The 23,629-nt window shown below is 41.4% G+C and overlaps 1 protein-coding gene across 1 annotated transcript; it reads right to left on the bottom strand.

Annotated features, from left to right (window-relative positions):
• Positions 1-23,025, bottom strand: LOC137380188 (mitochondrial mRNA pseudouridine synthase RPUSD3-like). The gene is made up of 10 exons (XM_068051956.1): positions 22,453-23,025; positions 20,089-20,220; positions 19,250-19,410; positions 16,264-16,308; positions 8,862-8,956; positions 8,016-8,119; positions 6,680-6,764; positions 6,014-6,140; positions 5,079-5,218; positions 1-4,317 (listed from the first exon to the last, which is right to left on the bottom strand). The coding sequence occupies exons 2-10, from the start codon at positions 20,217-20,219 to the stop codon at positions 4,090-4,092; spliced, it is 1,116 nt and encodes a 371-aa protein (XP_067908057.1). The 5' UTR covers position 20,220; positions 22,453-23,025; the 3' UTR covers positions 1-4,089.
• Between the last annotated feature and the right edge of the window lie 604 nt (positions 23,026-23,629).

Genomic DNA, 23,629 nt, shown 5'->3' with positions numbered 1-23,629 from the left:
ATAGAGACTATGATTGACAATATCGATAACTGGGTAATAAATTTAAATAGATGTGACCTGTGAACAGGAACTAGAAAAACAATGCACTCCTCCTGCCTCTCTCTCACCACAGTATTGTTACAACACAGTATTTTTATAGACTACTTAATTCATATTTAGTTGATCAAATTCTAGCACTATACTTCCACTTAATGCACATTTTAGATAATTCAAATATCAGTGCTACAAATTACTTAGATTATCAGTAGTCTATACTATACCAACTATGGGGCAGTAATTACAAACATTGCATCATTGTTAAGTCTTTTCAGCAGTTGATTTCAAACAGAGAATCCACATACATTAAATCCTAATGTATGCAATAGTTTGGATTGAAAAATGCTCTTTAGCTGCTTGTCTTACTCCATACAAATCTCTTTGCGAAGTGCTCTGAAATCAGGCTGTGGGCTTGTGTGATATGCATATGCTTTAGTGATGTCCTGGTAGCCACATTACTACCGTGGTGTTCCACGTGCTGTGGCTTTGCTTCTCTTATTGGAGGAACCTGGTTGAACTCATGCCAAACCAAAGTTTGTTCCTCCTTTCGCACTTTGGAAAGCATTAAAGCCAAGTCCTAATTTCTTTAATTGCCCACTTATCAGCAAATGAGCTGAAGGCACGTATGCAGCCATTCCTTTCCTTATTGAAGCAAGTGAGGCCAGTGTGCACACTGCTGCTGATCGATATACAGAAGGATATTCCACCTTGATTGCCAACCATTCCATTTATTTTTAATGGCTTAGCAGTTTAGAAATAGCCTGTCAACCTGGCACAAGGCCTCTTTTGTTTCTTAAAAAAAAAGTAATGAGGCACTTAAGGTTTTCAATAACCTTTCTTCAGTAATGTTCAGATTTGACCTGTACGTCTTCCAGCCTGATTTAATATCTGGCAAAAAGATAACTTTAAATCTACCATTTCATGGAGTACTATTAATTTAGTAACAATCGTGTGTAGGGGAGGGTAGTGAGACGTTGATGCTAAGCAGCATGAGTTTGACTGCTAGAGAACTTATTTAAAAAGTGCATTAAAAAGCATACCAAATGGAAGATGTTGTGCCCTCTAGTGGAAAATAATCAAATGCCCGAGATTTGGAGTTGTACTGCTATATGATATAGATGAGGGAAACTGTTTACTCGGCTCCAGAATTTAGCATTTTCAATATATTCCTAGCCCTCTGTGATTGATCCACTTTCTGTCTTTCCTTTTTGTTTGACCTGCTTATTTGATAACTTCAAGCTCCCATTTTGTCTGCCTAAAATACACTGCAATCCTTGCCCCATGCATCTTTGAGTGAATCTAGTCAAGTAAAATAATAGAAGAGAAAAATGGATACACAATGGTTTTAACATGCACTCATATCTGATTTAGTGAAGGTTACACTGGGCAGGGTTTTCTGCTTCTGTGCTCGTCATCCCGCATGTAATGGAAGACAATGATAGGTAGTGGAGTAGAAAACCATGGTTATTTTTTTCAGCAGTGCTCCATACATTGATAACGAGAGTTGTGTATTGAATATTCTTCTGGCTAAGCTTCATGTGCTTTGATCCCATTATGACAAAATGAGTGGAGTAGGTGAATGGCTCCGAGGAGCACACTTGTAACAGTCACCACATTGGGATTTGGGGGCAGAATGTCTAAATGCAAGTTGTTCCAGCTCTGTTTCTTTCTCGGTTTATTGGTAGCAACCCTGAGGGTGATTGTGCCAAGTAATTCTGCAGGAAGGAAACCTAGGCAATGATATACCTTTTCTCCAAATTGCAGAAATAACTTACTTGTTCAGACATAAGAATCATGAAAAATCACTTCTAATAACCAATAAAGACATAAGGGCAGCACAGTGGTTAGCACCGCAACTTCACAGCTCCAGCGACCCGGGTTCGGTTCTGGGTACTCCCTGTGACCATGTGGGTTTTCTCCGGGTGCTCCGGTTTCCTCCCACATTCCAAAGACTTGCACGTTGATAGGTAAACTGGCCATTGTAAAAAATTGCCCCTAGTGTAGGTAGGTGGTAGGGAAGGTGGGGATGAGAGGAGGGGGAAAAATGGGATTAATGTAGGATTAGTATAAATGGGTGGTTGATGGCCGGCCCAGACTTGGGCCAAAGGGCCTGTTTCAGTGCTGTATCTCTGACTCCATAAAATATGTGCATTTATATAGCACCCTAATCATCACACTCAAAAAGAACAGTGTTTTGTACTCAACAAATTACTTTTTAAAAATACCATAGAATTTTTACACATTCAGATACTAATCAACATTTGAGTGGCTCTGGAGAAAGGATGTACTAGCAGATTATTAACTCTGGCCATATGTATTCACTTAACTAGAGTGTGGTTTCAAAATCTCCCATGCAGTTGATATTTATCTTCTATCAACTTCCCACAAAGCTGCTACAGATGCTATCAAATAAACAAAACTGTGTGTGTCTCACTGCTGAACCATCGCATACGCCAAGAGGAAATCCAACGCCGAAGATTATGGCCAAGGTGTTTGTCAGCCTATGATTTTCCACCTGTTCGCTTTAAAGAGCCATAAATGGCAGGCTGAGAAGTGTAGAGATAGAAAACACCAGCTATAATGTTTAATACTTTCAGAATTTTCACAAGACCAACCAATATGCAATAGGAGCTGTAGATCTACTCAGCAATCATTGTAGACACTCATGTTGCATTCTACCAGCAGCAGCAACCTGCCACTGTGTCTGAGTGCAACAGGTTGTGATTTTCTTCTAGATAAAACCATAGAATATTGCCGCACAGGAGGCCATTCCACCCATCAAGTCTGAGCCAGCTCTTTCAAAGAGCAATCCAGCGAGTCCTGCTCCCCTACTTTTTCCCCTCATATCCCTGCATTTTTTTTCTTTTTCAAATATTTATCCAATTCCCTTTTGAAGTATGGTAGTCAATCAGTATCCACCACCCTAGCAGGCAGTATATTCCAAATACTAATCACTCGTTGTATAAAGGATTTTCTTCATGTCTTTAGTTTTTCTGCCAATCAGCTTAAATCTGTGCCGTCTGGATACTGACCCTTCAAGTCATTGGAAACAGCTTCTCTTTGTTCACTGTATCTAAACCCTGTATGATTTAAAACACCTCCAACAAATTCTTGGCACAGTTTGCTGGCATAGATAGCTGCAGGCTCGATTTCTTTTTAAAAATACTTTATCTGGCTACTGCCAAATTAACCGATGTACCCTTGGACATATTACACAGCTATAATGTTTTGTGTTTGTGCGAGATAGTATCAACCTGCTCTGTTCTATCTCTCGTGGCTGCAAGTGGGTTAAGTGAGTTGCTCCTAGGCTTCTGCCTGCAGCCACATACAGCCAACAACGACACCGAAGACAGCAAACTAGGAACAACTCTCCTGTCTTTTCCTCAGTATTTTTCTGCAGAAGTGGGATTTACTGCTCTTTGGAGTGCACCACTCACTGGTGCAGCATCACAGTTTAGTGTTCCACCATGATCTTTTTCTTTTCAATCCTTTTCTCCTGAAGCTGCTGCCTCTTTAGCTGGGATATGGCACCAGGCACCCTCTACTATCTCACTCAAGTGGTCATTCTTCATCTGAGCTTAGACAATTAGTGTCAACAGGCTACAGGGGCATCACTGCAAACATAATCATATTTTCACCCACCATGCACACAGGCACATTGTTAATTGTGAGTATTAGCCAACAATCAGAAATGAGAAACCCTTGCTCTTTTAACTCGCCTGAACCCATAAACACTAAGGTATGGTGCACCAAGGTTATTTCTGGACAAAATTATGTTTTGGTAAATATCATACCAAATTTCTAGAGTAATTTTTATTCGCAGATAACTGTTCTGTGGAATAGATACCTTGGGAATCCACACCACATCTGGAAGCTGCAGTTATTCAGATGCAATCCCCCATACTGCACATAAGTGAGGAAACATCCCCGATCTTATGAATTTCTAACCAGCACGTATTATACTTGGATTTTACTACAAAAGCAAACTTCACTGAAGAGATGAATCTTCTTTATCCCAGAGTACAGCCATGAACTGCTACTGAATACAGTTCCTTATTTTCTTCTTTTCCTTTTATTTTCTTCAGTAAACTCATTCATTGTTAAACCCAAGAGTTTAAGAGTCTTGAGGAAGTAAGCTGGAGGAGCGGCCATAATCCTCGTCTCCGATTTCTTAGTTTCAAACGGTGGAATTAAAAGTTTGTGTAAGTGAAGGTGAAGCGGCATTTTCCACATCTGTTTCTGGTCAAAATGCAGCTTCTGCAGCAAGGCATCATCCAATACCTAAATGAGTTAAGTAAAGTGTTAGCAAGGGTTTCCAATAACTACTGATATTGGAACAGACAAGACTAACTGAACTTCAAGTAAGACTTGGCCAGTGTCAGTGAGGTTAAATGCCTAATGTATCCTAGACATTGTAAGAAAAGATCTTCCAAAATAGAAGAGTGGAACAATATTGGTGTTAGCATGAAGCAACAATTACCTATGAAGCTGGACAGTATCATCACAGCTCACTGAATACGGTAAGATTCACAAACAATGTAAACAAGGAGGTGGATAGTAACAAACTTTAGGAGAATATAGACAAATTAGTGAAATAAGCAGACATGTGGCAGATGAAATTTAATTTAATGTGACGTGATATGTTTTGGTAGGATGAATGAGGAGCTGTAATGTGGACTAGTAGTACAATTTTAAAGGGGGTGCAGGAAGAGAGAAGTTTAGGGAGGGAATTCCAGAGCTTAGGGCCCAGACAACTGAAGGCATGGTCGCCAATGATGGAACAATTAAAAATCGTGGCTGCTCAAAAAGTCCAGAATTAGAGGAACGCAGATATCTCGGAGGGTTGTGGGGGTGGAGGAGATTACAGAGATAGGGAGGGGGCAAGGCATGGATAGTTTTGCAAACGAGGATGAGAATTATAAAATCACACACACTCTCCCCCACTCCCCTAATCGTACCCCATCCACTAAAACCCACTTCCTTCCTAATAATATCCTACCTCCCTTCAGCACCCTATCTCTATTATATGGCACTTTACTTACTTGAGTTCGAGGAACTGCCGATTCCACTGGGAGGCAGAAAGGAATTCCAAGAACCTTCCCCAGCCGGGCAGAATGCACGTGGTCCCCAAGAACAGCACAGAGTTTGACAGTGAGGTGGACCTGCAACAGGCTCTCAAAGGCTGGAAGGAAAAGTATGTAAAAGTATATCACTCTTAATCAAGATAAAATAACCACCTGACAGCACCTTAATTAAAATGAACCCAGACTCTACAGCCTGTAACACAAATCAATGTTTCCGTTACAAATAGCCACTGGAGTTGGGACTGGGATAAAATTAAATGGGTGTTAATATAAGAATGCTAGATTTATGATTTTTAAACAACTTTTTAAAATTTTAAGACTTGCACAGATTGTTTCTCAAAATCAGATGCAAAGCTAAGAGTTAAGGAAGTCAGCCTATTAAAACATTTTTTCACACACTAGTCAAATTCTAGCCAGAAATCAGAAACATAGAATCTGCAACTCTATACCACTGACCTCTACTCTTTTATCTCTGACTATCAGGAAGCCAGAGACAGAGCGAAGATCAACAGCAGAGGCATCAAACCACACTAGATAGCTCCAGCCATCTCTGTACTGCCAATTATAAACCCCCAAAACATTACAGCTCTTGCCTCCAATTGCTCATCCCACAACATTCATGAACCTTTCCCTAACCCTGCTTCAGCCTTTCATTGCTGGAAGGTACGGACAGCTCCCGTTATCCAAGCCAAGAGCAAGTGAAGTATGGGCTTCCGCTATCTTAGGAACTTACGATCAGACACCTGTCCATACTCCCCACCTGAGTACAGGTTTCTCTTGTTACTCCCCGTTATCTCTGTTGTCTACATTATTGCTACTCGCAAGCGTAAGGGGCTGCACTCCTCTCACTGACCGACAGGGAGTATTTTCGCAGCTAATGTTGGACGACTCACTTGTGAGAGGCTCAAGCTGCACTAATGCACAGCCATCAGTAGTGTCCAGAACCTTGTACCGTGTAGCTGCCTTTTTTACTTCCTTCCGCTGAAAGTTTCCAGGAGTGGGATGCAACACAGGAACCACCTATTGGTGTAACAAAACATGATAAAGCAACGTCACTGCAAGTCTTACTGGCCAATGTGGGAAAGTGTAAAGCTTGGGCAGTGAATAATGATTGTATATCTGTGCCACATTTCCATCACTATATTACTACAGGGGATATAGGGCTGTCATTACTTCCAGAATAGGCAAGTGCAGTCTGCCTTATCAAAGCAGCAAGGACTTTAATTTCTGCATTTCTCACATTACCTCCACAAGAGAACTGGTAGTCATTAGCAGGAGGAATGCTTTGGGTTAGAAAAACAACTGTCTCAAGTTTTTCCTCCCTCTGTCGAGGGACATATCTCAACGTGTCTCAACATCTTCAAAAGCACAGCCAATATCAAGATCTCATGCTAGAGACATGTGAGGAAGTCCATGTGTAGCCATGCATCAATTAGGCAACATTACAATACAGTTCCCCGTTTCTAATTTTCTACTTATTTTTCACTAAGCAGCCTTCTTTTTGTGCTGCTCATTCTGACAGGGAAAGTGGAGGGAGATATATCAAATAGAATAATTACCAGTTCCTGCTCGCCAATATTCTGTTTTTTCAGAGCAACGCTGATTTCTCCCTCTGCAGGTTCTGGGACACCCACTGTCACTGCACTGTTAGAAAAAGAAAAAATACAGTAAATACAAGTAATTAGAAAGGGACTCCACGAACACACAGAACCCTGGAGCAGTAGGGTGTGATTCACACCACCTTCATGTATGAAACATGTATAAATTTTAAATTAAACTGGATAATGTAATATAGAATAAATTGATTCAGTAAATTTATAATTATACAAACAAAGAACTTCATTATATATTACCTCATCGCATCCCCAGGTCATCCTAAAATAGTTTACATCTAATGAATTGCTTTTGAAATACTGTTAAGTAGGTAAATTAGGAAATAACGATGTGAAGAAAGCTTAGAAATTGAAGTGGATTAGTTCACTGACATTCTCACACCTCCTCCTCCTCCAACAGCTTATAAAAAGTTTCACAACTTCTCTTGTTCTGTGTTCCAGCTACTGATGCACCTCCTCCTACTCTGCCTCCTGGGCCCTCACACTTGTGATACAGCTCCCGGCTACACTCTCCTCCAATCACTCTAACACAAATAGCTCCTGCCACATTCACACACCTCCATCACCTCACAGCCACACTCATATACATATTCAACAGAGGAACACATCTCCACCGCTTCAGTCACATCTGTAGTGACATAGGTTTAGGAGCTGGCCACACCATCAGCCGAGGACAGCATTTAGTACAGACAAAGAAAAAGCAGGAGGAAAAGAAAAATCTTTTAAAAAATGTAAGTTGCACATCAAAACATAGTGAAAACATTTGAACAGTTTTAAACCAAACTGCTGGTGGGAGTACTACTCCCAGGTCAAACGAGTCAGAAATTCAGTTAGTGACAGCCCTGTCACTCCCTGTGCTCAATAGCCAGTTTGTGATAGCTCTGTCCTCATTAATATTCAGCTACTGGCAATCCCATTGCTCCCTGTGCTCATCAATATTCAATTTGTAACAGCCCTGTTACTTCCTGTGCTCAGTAATGCTCAGTTACAAACAGCTGCAATATTGGCACCTTAATAGAGCAAAGTCTGTGTGAAATGACTTTGATGTTGGGTAAATGTAGAGAAAAGCTAAGACGAAGTCTGTGTGTAACGCCCATTTCTGGGTATATCTATATGTTAGCTCCATTTTGTCAAGTAGTTAAAAAGTACTATAATTGTGTTTCTGCTAAACTGTTATTGAACGATTTGCTCCTTTGATTAGTATGTGTGACAAGAATCCAGGGTTAGCATATACAAGCTTTTATAATTTGATTATTTAAGATTATGATAATTCAACCATCACCAGTAACTGGCTAATGCTTCCTTCTTTCTCCGAGCCTGTATGAAGACATCCTCAATGTGTTTGGTGGTTTGATGACAGGTGGAAAGCAGAACCAGGCCAGAATGCTCCCTGTGAAGGAAGAGTACAATATTCAAGCCAGGCTGTTTACAATGGGTTACCTACCACAGTTTGAGTTACACAATGCCTTCACATACAATGTGCAGGTTATATAGCATTATGTAGTAGTCTTGCATATACATATATATGTTGTCTTCTAATGTGAGGATTAATTACAGGTAATACCTTTATCTGAGAGAGAATAGTCTGGAGTTGTGCTTCTACATGTGCGTTGTAATAGCTGACTTGAAGCTATCACCTCTGTACCACTGATACTTCTCGATACATGCTGCTGTAAAATCAGTACATGTAATACAGGAGAAAAGCAAATGCTAGAACTGTAGTAAGTATAGCTAGGCTGGGTTGTAATCTACTCTGGTCCTATATAAAAGGTCTAGTACTGCTCCAGCATGCACTCTGCTCCTGTATTTGTACCTATGTTACTCCAACATGCACACTGGGACTATGTTTATCTGCACCACTCCAGCATGCATTTTGGTCATGTATGTGTATCTATGCATGCACTCTAGTTCTGCATATGGACCTGCACTACTTCAACATGCATTTGGTCCTGTATGTGCATCAGCACCACTCTGGCATAAACTCTGGTCCTGTATAAAACCAAATCCATTATGCTCGATTTCGACATGTTGGTCAGCAGACCTCCAAATTACATTCTGATCCTGTATGCACAGCCAGTTTCATAAAACTTCTTAAAGGAGAACTGTTAGATTCCCACAATGAAGCCACTTGCCTGCTACTCGCTTTTACAATATGGAGCTCTTTTGAAAGATTCAATCGCTGCTGAAGTTCTGAAAGTAGCGAGGTCAAAGAGAGGTCTTTACCTGTTGTATATTGAAAAAAAGAAAAGTGCTTTGTCTCTTTTAAGCAATGATTCTCATTCACAGTCAGCAGCTTTTGCAATCTTTGGTTAGAGCCGACACAGCACCAACATTTCCGAAGAAGGGTCACTGACCCGAAACGTTAACTCTGCTTCTCTTTCCACAGATGCTGCCAGACCTGCTGAGTGAATCCAGCATTTCTTGTTTTTGGACCAACATTTCATGGTCCATTGCTGGTCCAGTTCCACTCTTTCTATCTTGTCTATTCACTTAGCAAATGGAAATGAGGAGCTTAATGAGCTAAAGCCACATTTTTATAACTTCCTGAGAGCCAGGATATACAAGGACTACAAATACACTACAGAAATAACAAATAAACTGCAAGGTACTCAAGAGGTTTCTCTGTGGTGCCCTCAGAGAGTTCAGCCTGGTCCCAGTTTTTGTGCATACCCTGTGTGGGAGAAGAGGGTCTGCCACCAGTTTATCTGCAGTGCCTTCTGTGGGAGAATTCTGGCTGTTGCAGTTTCTTTAGAGCATTCAATCAGACCCACTTCCTCCAAGAATATGTTATGGACAGGTGGGAAATGGTGATGATGGCTTCCACTTTTCACCTCTCAAATGACCATAGTGTTTTAAAAATTGTGTTTAATCCCTGAGTATTTAAGGGTCAAATAAACAAACAGGTTTTCTCATAGGTTAAAAAAAGATAACTATTAAAATACCTAAAAATGTTCACAACCTCATCCACTCATGCATATACACACACACAAAGATAAAGAGTAGAGGGTAGCATGCAATTAGAGTTTGTTTTGTAAAGAGTTCACTTTGAAACCTTCTGGGTTTTCTGAGAGGTATTTTTAACAGCATTGCAGGCCTGAATGTTCCTGGTCTTGGAATTGATGAAGTGTCGCAGACTCCTTTGTTTAAAACACAGTCCAAAGTTGTTGGTGGAAGTCTTTTATTTATTTATTTAGAGATACAGCACTGAAACAGGCCCTTCGGCCCACCGAGTCTGTGCTGACCAACAACCAGTCCTGCTTCAATTTCTCAGATGGGGAGTTTTCAAGGTCACCTTGCAATCTCTCTGCCTCAGTAGTTTAAAGATGGTACTGGAAGGGCATATAACTTAGTTGGATGAATTGCAGAGCTTCTCTGGCTGGAATGGCTGTGTCTCTCTCTCTCCCTCCCAGAGCAGTTACTTCTTTTAGGGTAAAAACTTATCAGGTTTTGATTTTAGTCAGGTGACTCAAGATGCTCTCCCCTGGGGGCGTTCATACAATGTCCAGGATGTGGGGACCATTGCTACATAATGGCGTCTGAATGCGGTCCATTTTGATAAATGGGTATCATTTTGGGCCTTGGCTTTGGCGTCAATCTGTCTGCAAAGCCTTTGCTAGCCCAATTTTTGATGATAGGAGTCATTAGCATGAAATGGGCTGTTTTACATATCAACGTGGCTCAAGGCAACTCCAGACGTTAATAATAGTCCCATCTTCGACAGATGGTAGTACAGGAGGGGATCACCTGAATTCTCCCTCCATGTTGCCAAGTGACAAAGAGTTCATTTTCTTGTAGCTTATGTTATGAAAGTACTTCCATTTTTTAACATTTTTGTGAGGAATTGTACTTTAAAGTTTTGGAAATAGATTCCTTTGGAGGACTGAAGTGATTCCATGGATGATGGAATTTTTTTTTTGGGAAGGACTTGGTAACTTTGTTTAAAAAAAAAAACCCTTACTGGATGTCACATGCCCAAGCTAAATAAACAGCAAGAGCCTTGGTGACTTAGGGGAGTTGTTTACAGAGAAGTGACATGTCAAGATTTATGGTGGTCAAGAGTTGGTTTCAGTTTGGATATTGATTTGACACAGTTGGGTTTGCAGCCTGCTGAGAGAAGCACCCAGCTCATCCTTTCTCCACCTCTGAGAAACCCTGAGAATCCAGTTTGAGACAGTTGAAACCCCTGATGTCACACTTCTCCTGGAAAGCCTGCCAGACTAATAATCTTTGACATCGCCTGAAAAGAACTGCTCCAGAAAAGAACACAGTGACACCTGTCTATGCATATTTAGGATGCCAGAAAAGGGACGACTGATATCATACCATATCTTCTTGAAAGAAAACAATAATTAACAAGTATTTGGCCAAAGTATTTTTTTTTTGGGGAAGTTCTCTGCACAGAAAACTTCTTTGTTTTTTGTAATCGGTATACTTGTATGTATGTGAGAGCAAGAGCGGGGCTAAGGTTAAAAGGGAACTTCTATAATCCAATTTGTTTGACTACTTTGCATCTTTACTGAATATGGCTTGTTTTATAATAAATTGATAATTTTGTTGTTCATTAAAGAAACCTTGTTAGTGGATTTTATTCTGAACAAAAAAGTATATAATTGGGCTTATCAGTAACTGGATAAACATTTAAATACATGTGTCCTGTAGAGAAGTGGAATTAGATAAAAATAGTGCACTCCTCCCACCTCAGTCGTAACACTTAGTTCAACAGTTTACTTTTATTTCATAATTCCTCCAGTTCTTTTCATATTTCATCACTGTTCCCTCCAGGAGGGTGACAAGTAGCTCCAAATATTTACAGGAAAAATCCTCTTCAAATTTTCTTTGAAAGCGTTGACCAAAGAATCATTCCTAACTCTTTCCCTGACACATATAGAACAAAGAAGAAGAAAATTACAGCACAGGAACAGGCCCTTCAAGCCTGCGCCGATCCAGATCCTCTATCTAAACATGTCGCCTATTTTCTAAGGGTCTGTATCTCTTTGCTTCCTGCCCATTCATGTATCTGTCTAGATACATCTTAAAAGACGCTATCATGCCTGCATCTACCACCTCCGCTGGCAACGTGTTCCAGGCACCCACCACCCTCTGCGTAAAGAACTTTCCACGCATATCCTCCCCTAAACTTTTCCCCGCTCAGTTTGAACTCGTGACCCCTATTAATTGAATCCCCCACTCTGGGAAAAAGCTTCTTGCTATCCACCCTGTCTATACCTCTCATGATTTTGTACACCTCAATCAGGTCCCCCCTCAACCTCTGTCTTTCTAATGAAAATAATCCTAATCTACTCAACCTCTCTTCATAGAGAGTGCCCTCCATACCAGGCAACATCCTGGTGAACCTCCTCTGCACCCTCTCCAAAGCATCTACATCCTTTTGGTAATGTGGCGACCAGAACTGCACGCAGTATTCCAAATGTGGCCGAACCAAAGTCCTATACAACTGTAACATGACCTGCCAACTCTTGTACTCAATACCCCGTCCGATGAAGGAAAGCATGCCATATGCCTTCTTGACCACTATATTGACCTGCGTTGCCACCTTCAGGGAACAATGGACCTGGACACCCAAATCTCTCTGTACATCAATTTTCCCCAGGACTTTTCCATTTACTGTATAGTTCACTCTTGAATTGGATCTTCCAAAATGCATCACCTTGCATTTGCCCTGATTGAACTCCATCTGCCATTTCTCTGCCCAACTCTCCAGTCTATCTATATTCTGCTGTATTCTCTGACAGTCCCCTTCACTATCTGCTACTCCACCAATCTTAGTGTCGTCTGCAAACTTGCTAATCAGACCACCTATACTTTCCTCCAAATTATTTATGTATATCACAAACAGTGGTCCCAGCATGGATCCCTGTGGAACACCACTGGTCACACGTCTCCATTTTGAGAAACTCCCTTCCACTGCTACTCTCGGTCTCCTGTTGCCCAGCCAGTTCTTTATCCATCTAGCTAGTACACCCTGGACCCCATGCGACTTCACTTTCTCCATCAGCCTACCATGGGGAACCTTATCAAACGCCTTACTGAAGTCCATGTATATGACATCTACAGCCCTTCCCTCATCAATCAACTTTGTCACTTCCTCAAAGAATTCTATTAAGTTGGTAAGACATGACCTTCCCTGCACAAAACCATGTTGCCCATCACTGATAAGCCCATTTTCTTCCAAATGGGAATAGATCCCATCCCTCAGTATCTTCTCCAGCAGCTTCCCTACCACTGACGTCAGGCTCACCGGTCTATAATTACCTGGATTATCCCTGCTACCCTTCTTAAACAAGGGGACAACATTAGCAATTCTCCAGTCCTCCGGGACCTCACCAGTGTTTAAGGATGTTGCAAAGATATCTGTTAAGGCCCCAACTATTTCCTCTCTCGCTTCCCTCAGTAACCTGGGATAGATCCCATCTGGACTTGGGGACTTGTCCACCTTAATGCCTTTTAGAATACCCAACACTTCCTCCCTCCTTATGCCGACTTGACCTAGAGTAATCAAACATCTGTCCCTAACCTCAACATCCGTCATGTCCCTCTCCTCGGTGAATACCGATGCAAAGTACTCGTTTAGAATCTCACCCATTTTCTCTGAGTCCAAGCATAACATTCCTCCTTTGTCCTTGAGTGGGCCAATCCTTTCTCTAGTTACCCTCTTGCTCCTTAGATATGAATAAAAGGCTTTGGGATTTTCCTTAACCCTGTTTGCTAAAGATATTTCGTGACCCCTTTTAGCCCTCTTAATTCCTCATTTCAGATTGTGCCTACATTCCCGATATTCTTCCAAAGCTTCGTCTTTTTTCAGCCTCCTAGACCTTATGTATGCTTCCTTTTTCCTCTTAGCTAGTCTCACAATTTCACCTGTCATCCATGGTTCCCCAATCTTGCCATTTCTATCCCTCATTTTCACAGGAACATGTCTCTCCTGCACGCTAATCAACCTCTCTTTAAAAGCCTCCCACATATCAAATGTGGATTTACCTTCAAAAAGCTGCTCCCAATCTACATTCCCCAGCTCCTGCCGAATTTTGGTATAGTTGGCCTTCCCCCAATTTAGCACTCTTCCTTTAGGACCACTCTCGTCTTTGTCCATGAGTATTCTAAAACTTACGGAATTGTGATCACCATTCCCAAAGTAGTCCCCTACTGAAACTTCAACCACCTGGCCGGGCTCATTCCCCAACACCAGGTCCAGTATGGCCCCTTCCAGAGTTGGACTATTTACATACTGCTCGAGAAAACCCTCCTGGATGCTCCTTACAAATTCTGCTCCATCTAGACCTCTAACACTAAGTAAATCCCAGTCAATGTTGGGAAAATTAAAATCTCCGATCACCACCACCCTGTTGCTCCTACATCTTTCCATAATCTGTTTAGATATTTGTACCTCTATCTCACGCTCACTGTTGGGAGGCCTGTAGTACAGCCCCAACATTGTTACTGCACCCTTCCTATTTCTGAGTTCTGCCCATATTGCCTCACTGCTTGAGTCCGCCATAGTGCCCTCCTTCAGCACAGCTGTGATATCCTCTGACCAGTAATGCAACTCCTCCACCCCTTTTACCGCCCTCTCTATCCCGCCTGAAGCATCGATATCCTGGGATATTTAGTTGCCAATCGTGCCCTTCCCTCAACCAAGTCTCAGTAATAGCAATAACATCATACTCCCAGGTACTAATCCAAGCCCTAAGTTCATCTGCCTTACCTACTACACTTCTTGCATTAAAACAAATGCACCTCAGACCACCAGTCCCTTTGCATTCATCATCTGCTCCCTGTCTACTCTTTCCCTTAGTCACGCTGACTTCATTATCTAGTTCCTTACAGGCTTTAGTTACTACCTCCTTACTGTCCAATGACCTCCTCATTTGGTTCCCATCCCCCTGCCACATTAGTTTAAACCCTCCCCAACAGCGTTAGCAAAAGCACCCCCCAAGGACATTGGTTCCAGTCCGGCCCAGGTGTAGACCGTCCAATTTGTAATAGTCCCACCTCCCCCAGAACCGGTCCCAATGTCCCAAAAATCTGAACCCCTCCCTCCTGCACCATCTCTCAAGAATCTCTAAACAATTGATGGAAAGCCCCTCCTTACCTTTTTCTACACAGGAGGGGCCAAAACACTCCTAAAGCAAAACCACAACTACATTTCCCTCCCCATAGCAGCCTCTGGAAATTAGCTGCCACTATGCTCATACCTGTGTTTTTACGAGATTTCTACTAGCAATCCCATACCTGTATCCATAAGATAGCACTATTGGGCCAAAGAGGAAAAAAAAACAATATTTAAATTGCCAGCATTCAGAACCTGTTCAATTTAAAGTTCCCTGACAAGTTCAGCACAAAGTATGAATGTAAGCATCTTAAAATCAAACACTTTAAAACTTAATAACCAGTTCAACAGTAACAAGAATTGAACCAATTCGTGATAGTTTGAGCAACTTGAATAACATGCTGCTAAAGTGAATAATTGAACCTAGACTAGTAAAACTAATTGTAAAGCACAGAAAAGGGAACATTAACTGGACATTTTGGCTCAAAAGCTTACATTCTATAGCACCACATTATACCTGAAATGCATGCAATATCACTGTGCATGGAGTGTAACAAATAGAATGTTGTGGGTCCAAGGCAGCTGAGGGTTGACAATTAGTAATACTTTTCTCTCCTTTCTACCCCTCTTGAAGGCATTAATTCTTTCCTTGTGTATGGTTCCAAGGTGCTGCGTGTCTTACAATACTTCTCTCACCAAGTGTGCATTATTCATGCGTGAGCATTGACAGAGAGAGTGTTAAAACAGGAGTAAAATCACTGCTGAGACTGACCCTGACCTCACCCTACATGTGAACATGTACACTTTACATGTGCAATCTATGCTTCAGTCCATCTGACTTGCACCACTATCAATCTTCGAGTGGCATGAACTGCTGCCTCAGTGGACTATTCTGCATGATTTTCTTCACCCATTGGAATAGGAGCTGAGCAGACCAAGGATTCAAACTCTCATCTTCCCACACATCGACAAAGTTCTCCCTTTACCATACTATGTCCAAATAAGAGGAAAGCTGGATAGATATTTCCAATAACTCACCAATGCTCTGTTCTGAAGGGTCACTGGCCTGAAAAGTTAACTCTGCTTCTCTCTCCACAGATGCTGTCAGACCTGCTGAGTATTTCCAGCATTTCTTGTTTTTATTTCAGATTTTCAGCATCTGCAGTATTTTGCTTTTAATTCACCAATGCTGTTCTGTAACCAGCCAAGAGATGCAGAAGAATTTGGAAGAAGGTAGCTACATCTAATTCCTCCCTTCTCCATGGCAAAGCACTGAGCTTCTATTCAGTGCCACTGCATGACAGTAATGGAGATCAGAGCCTTACTGCGTGGGCAAGGGTAGATCTGAAGTTATATCCTACAATATTTGGAACCCCAATACCAGGTGTTATTGTTAATCTGGTTCAAGCACGATATTGGAAAGATGACAAGCACTTCAAAGTAGGAACATGCACCCTGTTACCTGTGATGGGGAGCCCTGGAGGTTTATTGATGCCGATGAGAGGATCTGGTACAGAAGCAAACAGAGTTAGAAACCAGCTTAGTCAATGTATTGTGCATGTAACAGAAGAGAAATACTACAAGCCATGCCTTTGCATGCACAACATAGAATCCATAGGGGACACACCTTCATTGCTTAATAAAACTTCACATGGAGCTGAAACTTTGATCTGAAATTGGCTGAAGGGAGTTACAAGATGATTAAGCCTGTAAACTCAGTTCCTTAAAATGTTTCACATGCCCCACCTAGTGTGCATCAAACAACATTTATCGCAATTGGTCAGCAGCAGTGAAATTTCTTCAGTAAATATTGGTATTGTGCATATAAGTGAACTTTCAGCACAAAGACATATTTAAAAGGAAATATTCACTGCACAAAAAAAAATGTATTAAATGATTAATTCTCTGTATATTTCCAAAGTGGGTTAAAGTTATCCTATGTTACAAGGATTGGTGGCAAATGTTTCCACACTGCACTTCAACCCCTGGGGCACAAAAAAGTCCCTCAATTCCAGCAATTTTTAAATTTACTCATTCACAGGATGTGGGGTGTTAGTAGTCCCTTAACTGCCCTTAAAAAGATGGTGGTGAGCTGCATTCTTGAACTGCTGCAGTCCATGTGGTGAAGTTACTCCCATAGTCCTGTTAGGTAGAGAGTTCCAGGATTTTGACCCAGTGGCGAAGATACAGTGATATATTTCTAAATCAAATTGGTGTGACTGGGAGGAAAACTTGCAGGTGGTAGTGCTGCATGTGCCTGCTGCCCTTGTCCTTATAAGTGGTAGAGGTCTCAGATTTGGAAGGTGCTGTCAAAGAAGCCTTGGTGAGTTGTTGCAGTGCATCTTAGATAGTATACACTGCAGCCAAGCTGCACCAGTGATGGAGGGAGCAAATATTTAAGGTGGTAAACAGGGTGCTGATAAAGCAGGCTGCTTTATCCTGAATGGTGTCGAGTTTCGGGAGTTGTTGGAGCTGCACTCATCCAGGCAAGTGGACAGTATTCCATCAAACCTGTGACCTGTAGATGGTGGACAGGAGTTGGGAGGTGACTCACTCGCATAGAATATCCAGCCTCTGAACTGCTCTCGTAGCCACAGTAGCTAGTTTTTGGTCAACTGTAACTCATCCCCCCCAGCTATGTTAATGGCAGAGGATTGGACGATTCAATGGTATTGCAATGTAAAGGGAAGTGATTAGATTCTCTCTTGTTAGAGATGGTTATGGAGCATGTGACGCAAGTGTTACTTACCATATGGGAACAGTAATATTGGTTATGTAACTGAACTGGTAATCCAGAGCAACAACCCAGAGACATGTGTTCAAATCCCACTATAGCAGCTGGGGAATTGGAATTCAGTTAACTAAATAAATCTGGAATAAAAAGTTGGTATCAGTAATGGCGATCAAGAAACTACCAGATTGCTGTAAAAACTCATCTGGCTCACTAATGTCTTTTTAGGGAAGGAAGCCTGTTGTTCTTATCTAGACTAGACTGTATGTGACTCCAGACCCACAGCAATGTGGTTGACCCTTAACTTCCCTCTGAAATTCCCTAGAAAACCACTCAGTTGTACTAAACTGCTTGCAGTGGTTCAAGAAGGCAGCCTGCAATCAACTTCTCAAGGGTAATTAAGGATGGACAATAAATGCTGGATTTGACAGGATGTTCACACCCCGAGAATGAATAATCAATTTTTAAAAGCCCAAGCCTGAATGTTGCTCAGGTCTTGCAGGCACAGAATGCTTTATTAGCTGAGGGTCTCCTTTTAACTTCTGTGCTGGGACTAATTCTGAAAGTGAGCCTTACCTCCCCACATCACAGAGAGTGCTTTCCTTGACCAGAATCCTAAGTAAATTCTTGCCCAGGGATCAAACAGAGAACCCTCTTCTGTTTAATTCAGTGTTCCTTTAATCACATGATCCTCCTTGCCTTCCAAAGGTGACAAAAATATTACGATGCTAGATTTAGACAGGCTTTAACTGCCAAATAATTTTTAATAAATGCATAGCAACAGTAACAACTTATAATTTCTAGCGTAGATAAGCTTAGCTAGACCTGTAGTAGAAAAGAAACAGTTCCCTTTAGTAATTGAAAACGCTGATGCAAGTAATATTACATGACAGTTTCTGTAGATGAGAAAGGAAAGGAACTGTCAGGCCTGATCTCTGAGGACTTTAGACAGATTCTCTAATTTGAGCAAGACAGGTCAATGAATACTTTTGTTTTGGTCACTTTAATGCAGACAGAAATAACTAAAAGCAAAAGCTGCCAATCAAACACATTGAAACAGATTCCACCCCCCCCCCCCCAACCACCATGTTCGGATTTGAAATGAATAGCTTAGCCCCTCCCTTAGACACTAGTCTCAGACAAACCAACTAATGCTGTAAATTTTTCAAATTAAGTTTGTTCTTAAGACTTTCTGTATCATGGCAAAATCAAAGAACGAAACATGCTGAATCTTAAATTGTCAGACCCTGTATGAAAAATTGTACAGCTACAGTAGGGACTATACTTAGGAAGCTGTGCTGAGAGGCACATTTATTAAGAAAAAGCATTACTCTATCTAATCTGTACATTGCCAGAGTATGCTGAATATTGATAGTGCACACCAAAATTAAAGATTCCTTTGCCGCCCATAGCTGAAGGTATTGATTCCTTGCTGGGGTAAAGTTCCACAGGGACCCTATGGTGCCTGACTCAAGCGCTCACATGAAAGTATAGATGATGACTGACAACATGGCATCTGACTACAGAGGCAGCATAGCTGATACTCCTATGCACACTTATTATGGGCACACTATTTGTCCCTAGATACACAGATGCCAACCCAGGTACACATATACAGATGCACTTTCCTTCCCCAAAATACAACCTATGGGTATGCCCCATACACCTTTTGTTTAAACTCAAAGTAGGAGTTGATTTTGCTGAAATGGACACTCACTTTCCTGGTATACCACACTGGTTGCTAATAGTTCCAGGAGCTCTTCTCTGGTCAGTTTTCCGAGCACTGGGATGCCTGGATCACGGAGGATATTAACAGCTTTGCCTTTTTTCAAATGTTGCCTATGTTTCTGTGTCTGCTCCTTTAGCTGTATATCATACCTAAAAAAAAAAAGAGACAGGGGACACAGAATGAAGGATAAAACAATGGCAGTCTTAATATCATTTCTCACTGCAGGGGCACCTATCCATCTGGAACTCCCAGCCCCAGCTTTACCACTGCTGTTCCAATTCCAATCCTGCCTGTCACTCCACTCACAACACTGCCTGCATTTTTGCACTTACCAGCTCCTATTTACATTACCCTCATCAGATGAGGGAGGTGATCTTGCAGTCTGACATAGTTAATGGCACTTCTTGGTCAATCTGCCAAGAACTTATCCTTCCCCATCCACTCCTAGCAACCCACCTCATCATGGCCAACTTCCCACGGGGAGGTCCAACCGTTAATGTCATTTGAGACAGAGTATCTAACGCGAGTTTTCTTATTGAGAGAAAAATACTACACTACTCTGCTGCTCTTTCCCATTTCCACTGTTTAAAGTGCTCTTCTGTGTACATGCTTTATACACATTTGCGATTCTGTGAATGTGAACATCCTCAACATTTTGAAAGAAACGACTGAAGCTTTGACACTAGCAGTTCTGCACTAAACTTACTAGTTTTCACACCCTTGTCTAAAAATACAAATAGAACTGTACCCATATTTTGGTGTGTTGAACTGGGCCTGGATATACTAAAATACTTCAGTTTGAGAAATAAAACAATTTACCCACTCACCAGGACACTGTGCCAGAGAGATGCGGAGCTGAATTAGTCACAAGTCTTTGTATGAGAAAGCAGGAGTGTCCATGCACGACTGCTGCCCGAGTCACACTTCCTATCCATATTTGTTTCCATATGTGGTTCATCCTAAAATAAAACCATAACATCTCAATCACAGCTGAACAAGCTCACAGGATGACAGGTTATTCTCACAACCTTTCTTTTGAATCCCACACAAAGCTTAAAATCACCCAAGTTATGCCTTCTTCTACCTTAAGTAGAGGAGTGGGACTAATTGACTAGCTCTATCAAAGAGCCAACACAGGTACGATGAGGGTCTACTTCAGTGCTGTATCATTCTATGATTCTAAATATAATTCACTTCACGAACACGGAGGCTGGTGAAGCCATGAATTTCAATGGAATCCTTTAAAGTTCAACTGTAGAGAAGTTGCCATAAACAGAGATTATCTAATGCCCTGTTCATAGTAGCAAAATTACTCAAGCAAATGATGGAACAGGGAGCCTATGTACATCACTATTATATACTATACATCAGATCAGTACTGATAGAAACCTGATTAATTTCATTGGTAGGTTTTATGCCAGTGACTAGGATGCAATCTAACTCACTATACTCGTAACACACTTGACTGTATACCCATTAACCTCTTAACCACTATAGGCAGAACACATACTATAGATAACTGTAGAAATAAATTGGTTCTAAAAAAGTTAGCAGAAATCGAGGGCATTAAGTCACTATACTCTGATGGCATGCATCACTGGGTGTTGACAAAAATCAGACAGAAAACAGTAGAAGCTCCAAGCAATTTTTTTAGTCCTCCCTAGATGTGCAAACTTTGCCAGAATCTGGAGGGTAACCAATTTAATATTTCAGTTCAAGGAGGAACAGATGGATAAACTGAGACAAGTGTCAGATGTGGGAAAAACTGAATACATAATTCAAGATAGAATTAGTGTGCTTTTAGAAACAGGGGTTAAATCAAGGATAGGCAATATGGATTAATTAAAGGCAAATTCTTTGAAGAGTTAATTGATTGGATAAAGGGTATATACAGTATACACACACATGAATTTTAAGAATGCTTTTGATGAAGTTTGTTGCAAAAATGCCTGCACAGGGTATAAAAGTGAATGGATGCTTGATGGTTTAGAAACAAAGGGTTAAGGTTAATGGGTGTTGCCAGATTGGAAGTGGTATACCACAGACATTAGTGCTGCGTCCATCTTTATCCCTCAATCAACATCACTAAATTCAAGCAGATTATCTGGTTATTTTTTTTTAAAGAAATACAGCACTGAAACAGGCCCTTCGGCCCACCAAGTCTGTGCTGACCATCAACCACCCATTTATACTAATCCTACATTAATCCCATATTCCTACCACATCCCCACCTTCACTACAGGCAATTTATAATGGTCAATTTACCTATCAACCTGCAAGTCTTTGGCTGTGGGAGGAAACTGGAGCAGCCGGCAAAAACCCACACGGTCACAGGGAGAACTTGCAAACTCCGCACAGGCAGTACCCAGAATTGAACCAGAGACACTGGAGCTGTGAGGCTGCGGTGCTAACCACTGCACCACTGTCATTGTAGGACCATGCTGTATGTAAATTGGCTGCCATGTTTTCTACATCACAGCAGTTAATTACCCTTCAAAAGTACATCATTGGCTGTAATGCACTTTGAGACCAGAGGTTGTGAAAGGCACTATAAAAATGCAAGTCGTTCTCAGTTCTATAGATGAGCGGATGTGTGCAGCAGATCAAAATTTGCTAATGTAAAGAGGTTGGTAAACAGTGAGGACTGCAGAAGACTTCAGGAGGACTCAGACATTGGCAGATGCAATTTAATGTGGATAAGTGTGAGCAAATGCACAATTGTGAGGCAACTCACATTCTGCATAGAAGAAAACGGATTTCTTTGCACTTTTTGGAATGTCAAATTGGAATTGTTTTGTATTCTTTTTTAAACAGATGTTTATGAATAAAGGATATTTTTGGAAAAAAAAAAGAGAGGGAATACTTTCCACACTGTAAGGTCCTCCCACCATAGTACACCGAGAGGCTGGAACCAGTGTTGTACCCTTCAGGCTGTATCCCCAAAATATGTTTGTTATGGAATACAAATGTACATTGCCTATAAAATGGAATAGGAGTTGTGAGGCAAATCATGTTCAGTGTGTAAGGAATCTGATCTCTATTATACTTTCCGAAATGTCAAATTTGAACAGTTTTGTAATGTATTTTTTCAACAAAGGTTTTAATGAATTAAGTACAATTTTGGAAAAAAAATAGTTTCCAAGTTAAAATAAAAAGCAATGGAAGTATACACACAATGGAAAGATGCTTACCTTGAAGTGGGAGCACAGATAAAGTTATAAAATCACGATAATGAAAACTGGGTAAATATCTGAAGCACGGGATAATGAGGTGCTGTGCAGTGCAGAGCAGAGCAGTAGGTGGATCCAATGTTCTCCTTCCGTGTGTCTTTTTAACCCTGCAGCAAGCTCTTACCTCCCGGAGGCTTCTGATCACTGACCGTTTCTCCGGCCCCGGTTTGGTTAAACCGGACAATTTGTCTTCCCCCCCGGTCTCACTAGGCTCCACTTCCTCATCGCCGGTCGGAAACCCGAACTCCGAAGATAGTTCCACTGAAACGTCAAGCTTGAAGTTGCAGCAGCTTTTTGTACCCCTGGTCTCTGTGTACCATTGGCTTTAGGTTAACTTTGCAGTTCCTGTTTTCTGCTTATTGCAGTATTGCCAACGTTATTACCGTACGTGTTTCACGAGAATTATTGACACAGATTGCTAGCCCTAGAATTGAGGGATTTTTTTAAAAACTGGAGTACAAAGAAGGTAGTTACTATCTGCGGAAAGAAAGGTGGCCGTCATTGAGAATAAACAATTAGGTCTGGCACCTTAGAAATCAGTCAGATTTGGCACCGGAACTATTCCCAACCCCAACACTTCCCAATCACAGAAGCACTCCTCACCCCAACCCCTTCAGAAAGGCAATGCTCCATAACTCACCCACCTTCCTTCATAAGTCAGTGTACACTTTCCACCTTACCACCCTCTTACTCCCTAACTCACAACTCCCCCATAATAAAGGTGTTCTGACCAACTTCAGTTTACAGGGGGCACTTTCTTCCTGACCACCCCCTTCCTCCTTATGGATCTTGCTCCGCCTGATGCTGCTGTTTCACCTGGAATGAAATTTATACTGCACAATGGAATTCCTTGTCTCCCTGAAAACAGAAATTGTCCACTTGCAGTCTGCAACAGAAAATCCATTCCTGCAAAGAAGCAATAGCAGCAGATATGAGTCACCTCTACTACAACAACAACTTGTATTTATATAGCTCCTTGAACAAACATCCCAAGGGGCTTCACGAGCATCATCAAACAAAATTTGACACGGAGCTGCATAAGGAGATGGTAGGGCAGATGACCAAATGCTTTGTCAAATCGACATGTTTTAATGAGTATCTTAAAGGTGGAGATATTGAGGGAGGGCATTCCGGAGCA

The sequence above is a fragment of the Heterodontus francisci genome, chromosome 19 (assembly GCF_036365525.1).
Source record: "Heterodontus francisci isolate sHetFra1 chromosome 19, sHetFra1.hap1, whole genome shotgun sequence".
NCBI lineage: Eukaryota > Metazoa > Chordata > Chondrichthyes > Heterodontiformes > Heterodontidae > Heterodontus > Heterodontus francisci.
Note: the sequence above shows the minus strand (reverse complement) of the source record. Positions and strands in the feature narration are given on the sequence as shown.

Excerpts from the sequence above, each read along its gene's own strand:
- LOC137380188 (XM_068051956.1), bottom strand. The coding sequence starts at position 20,219 with ATGAACCACATATGGAAACAAATATGGATAGGAAGTGTGACTCGGGCA. Across the intron at positions 19,411-20,088 it reads CTCTCTGGCACAGTGTCCTG|GTATGATATACAGCTAAAGG; the intron begins GTGAGTGGGTAA and ends TTTTTTTTTTAG. Across the intron at positions 6,141-6,679 it reads ATATTGGCGAGCAGGAACTG|GTGGTTCCTGTGTTGCATCC; the intron begins GTAATTATTCTA and ends TTACACCAATAG.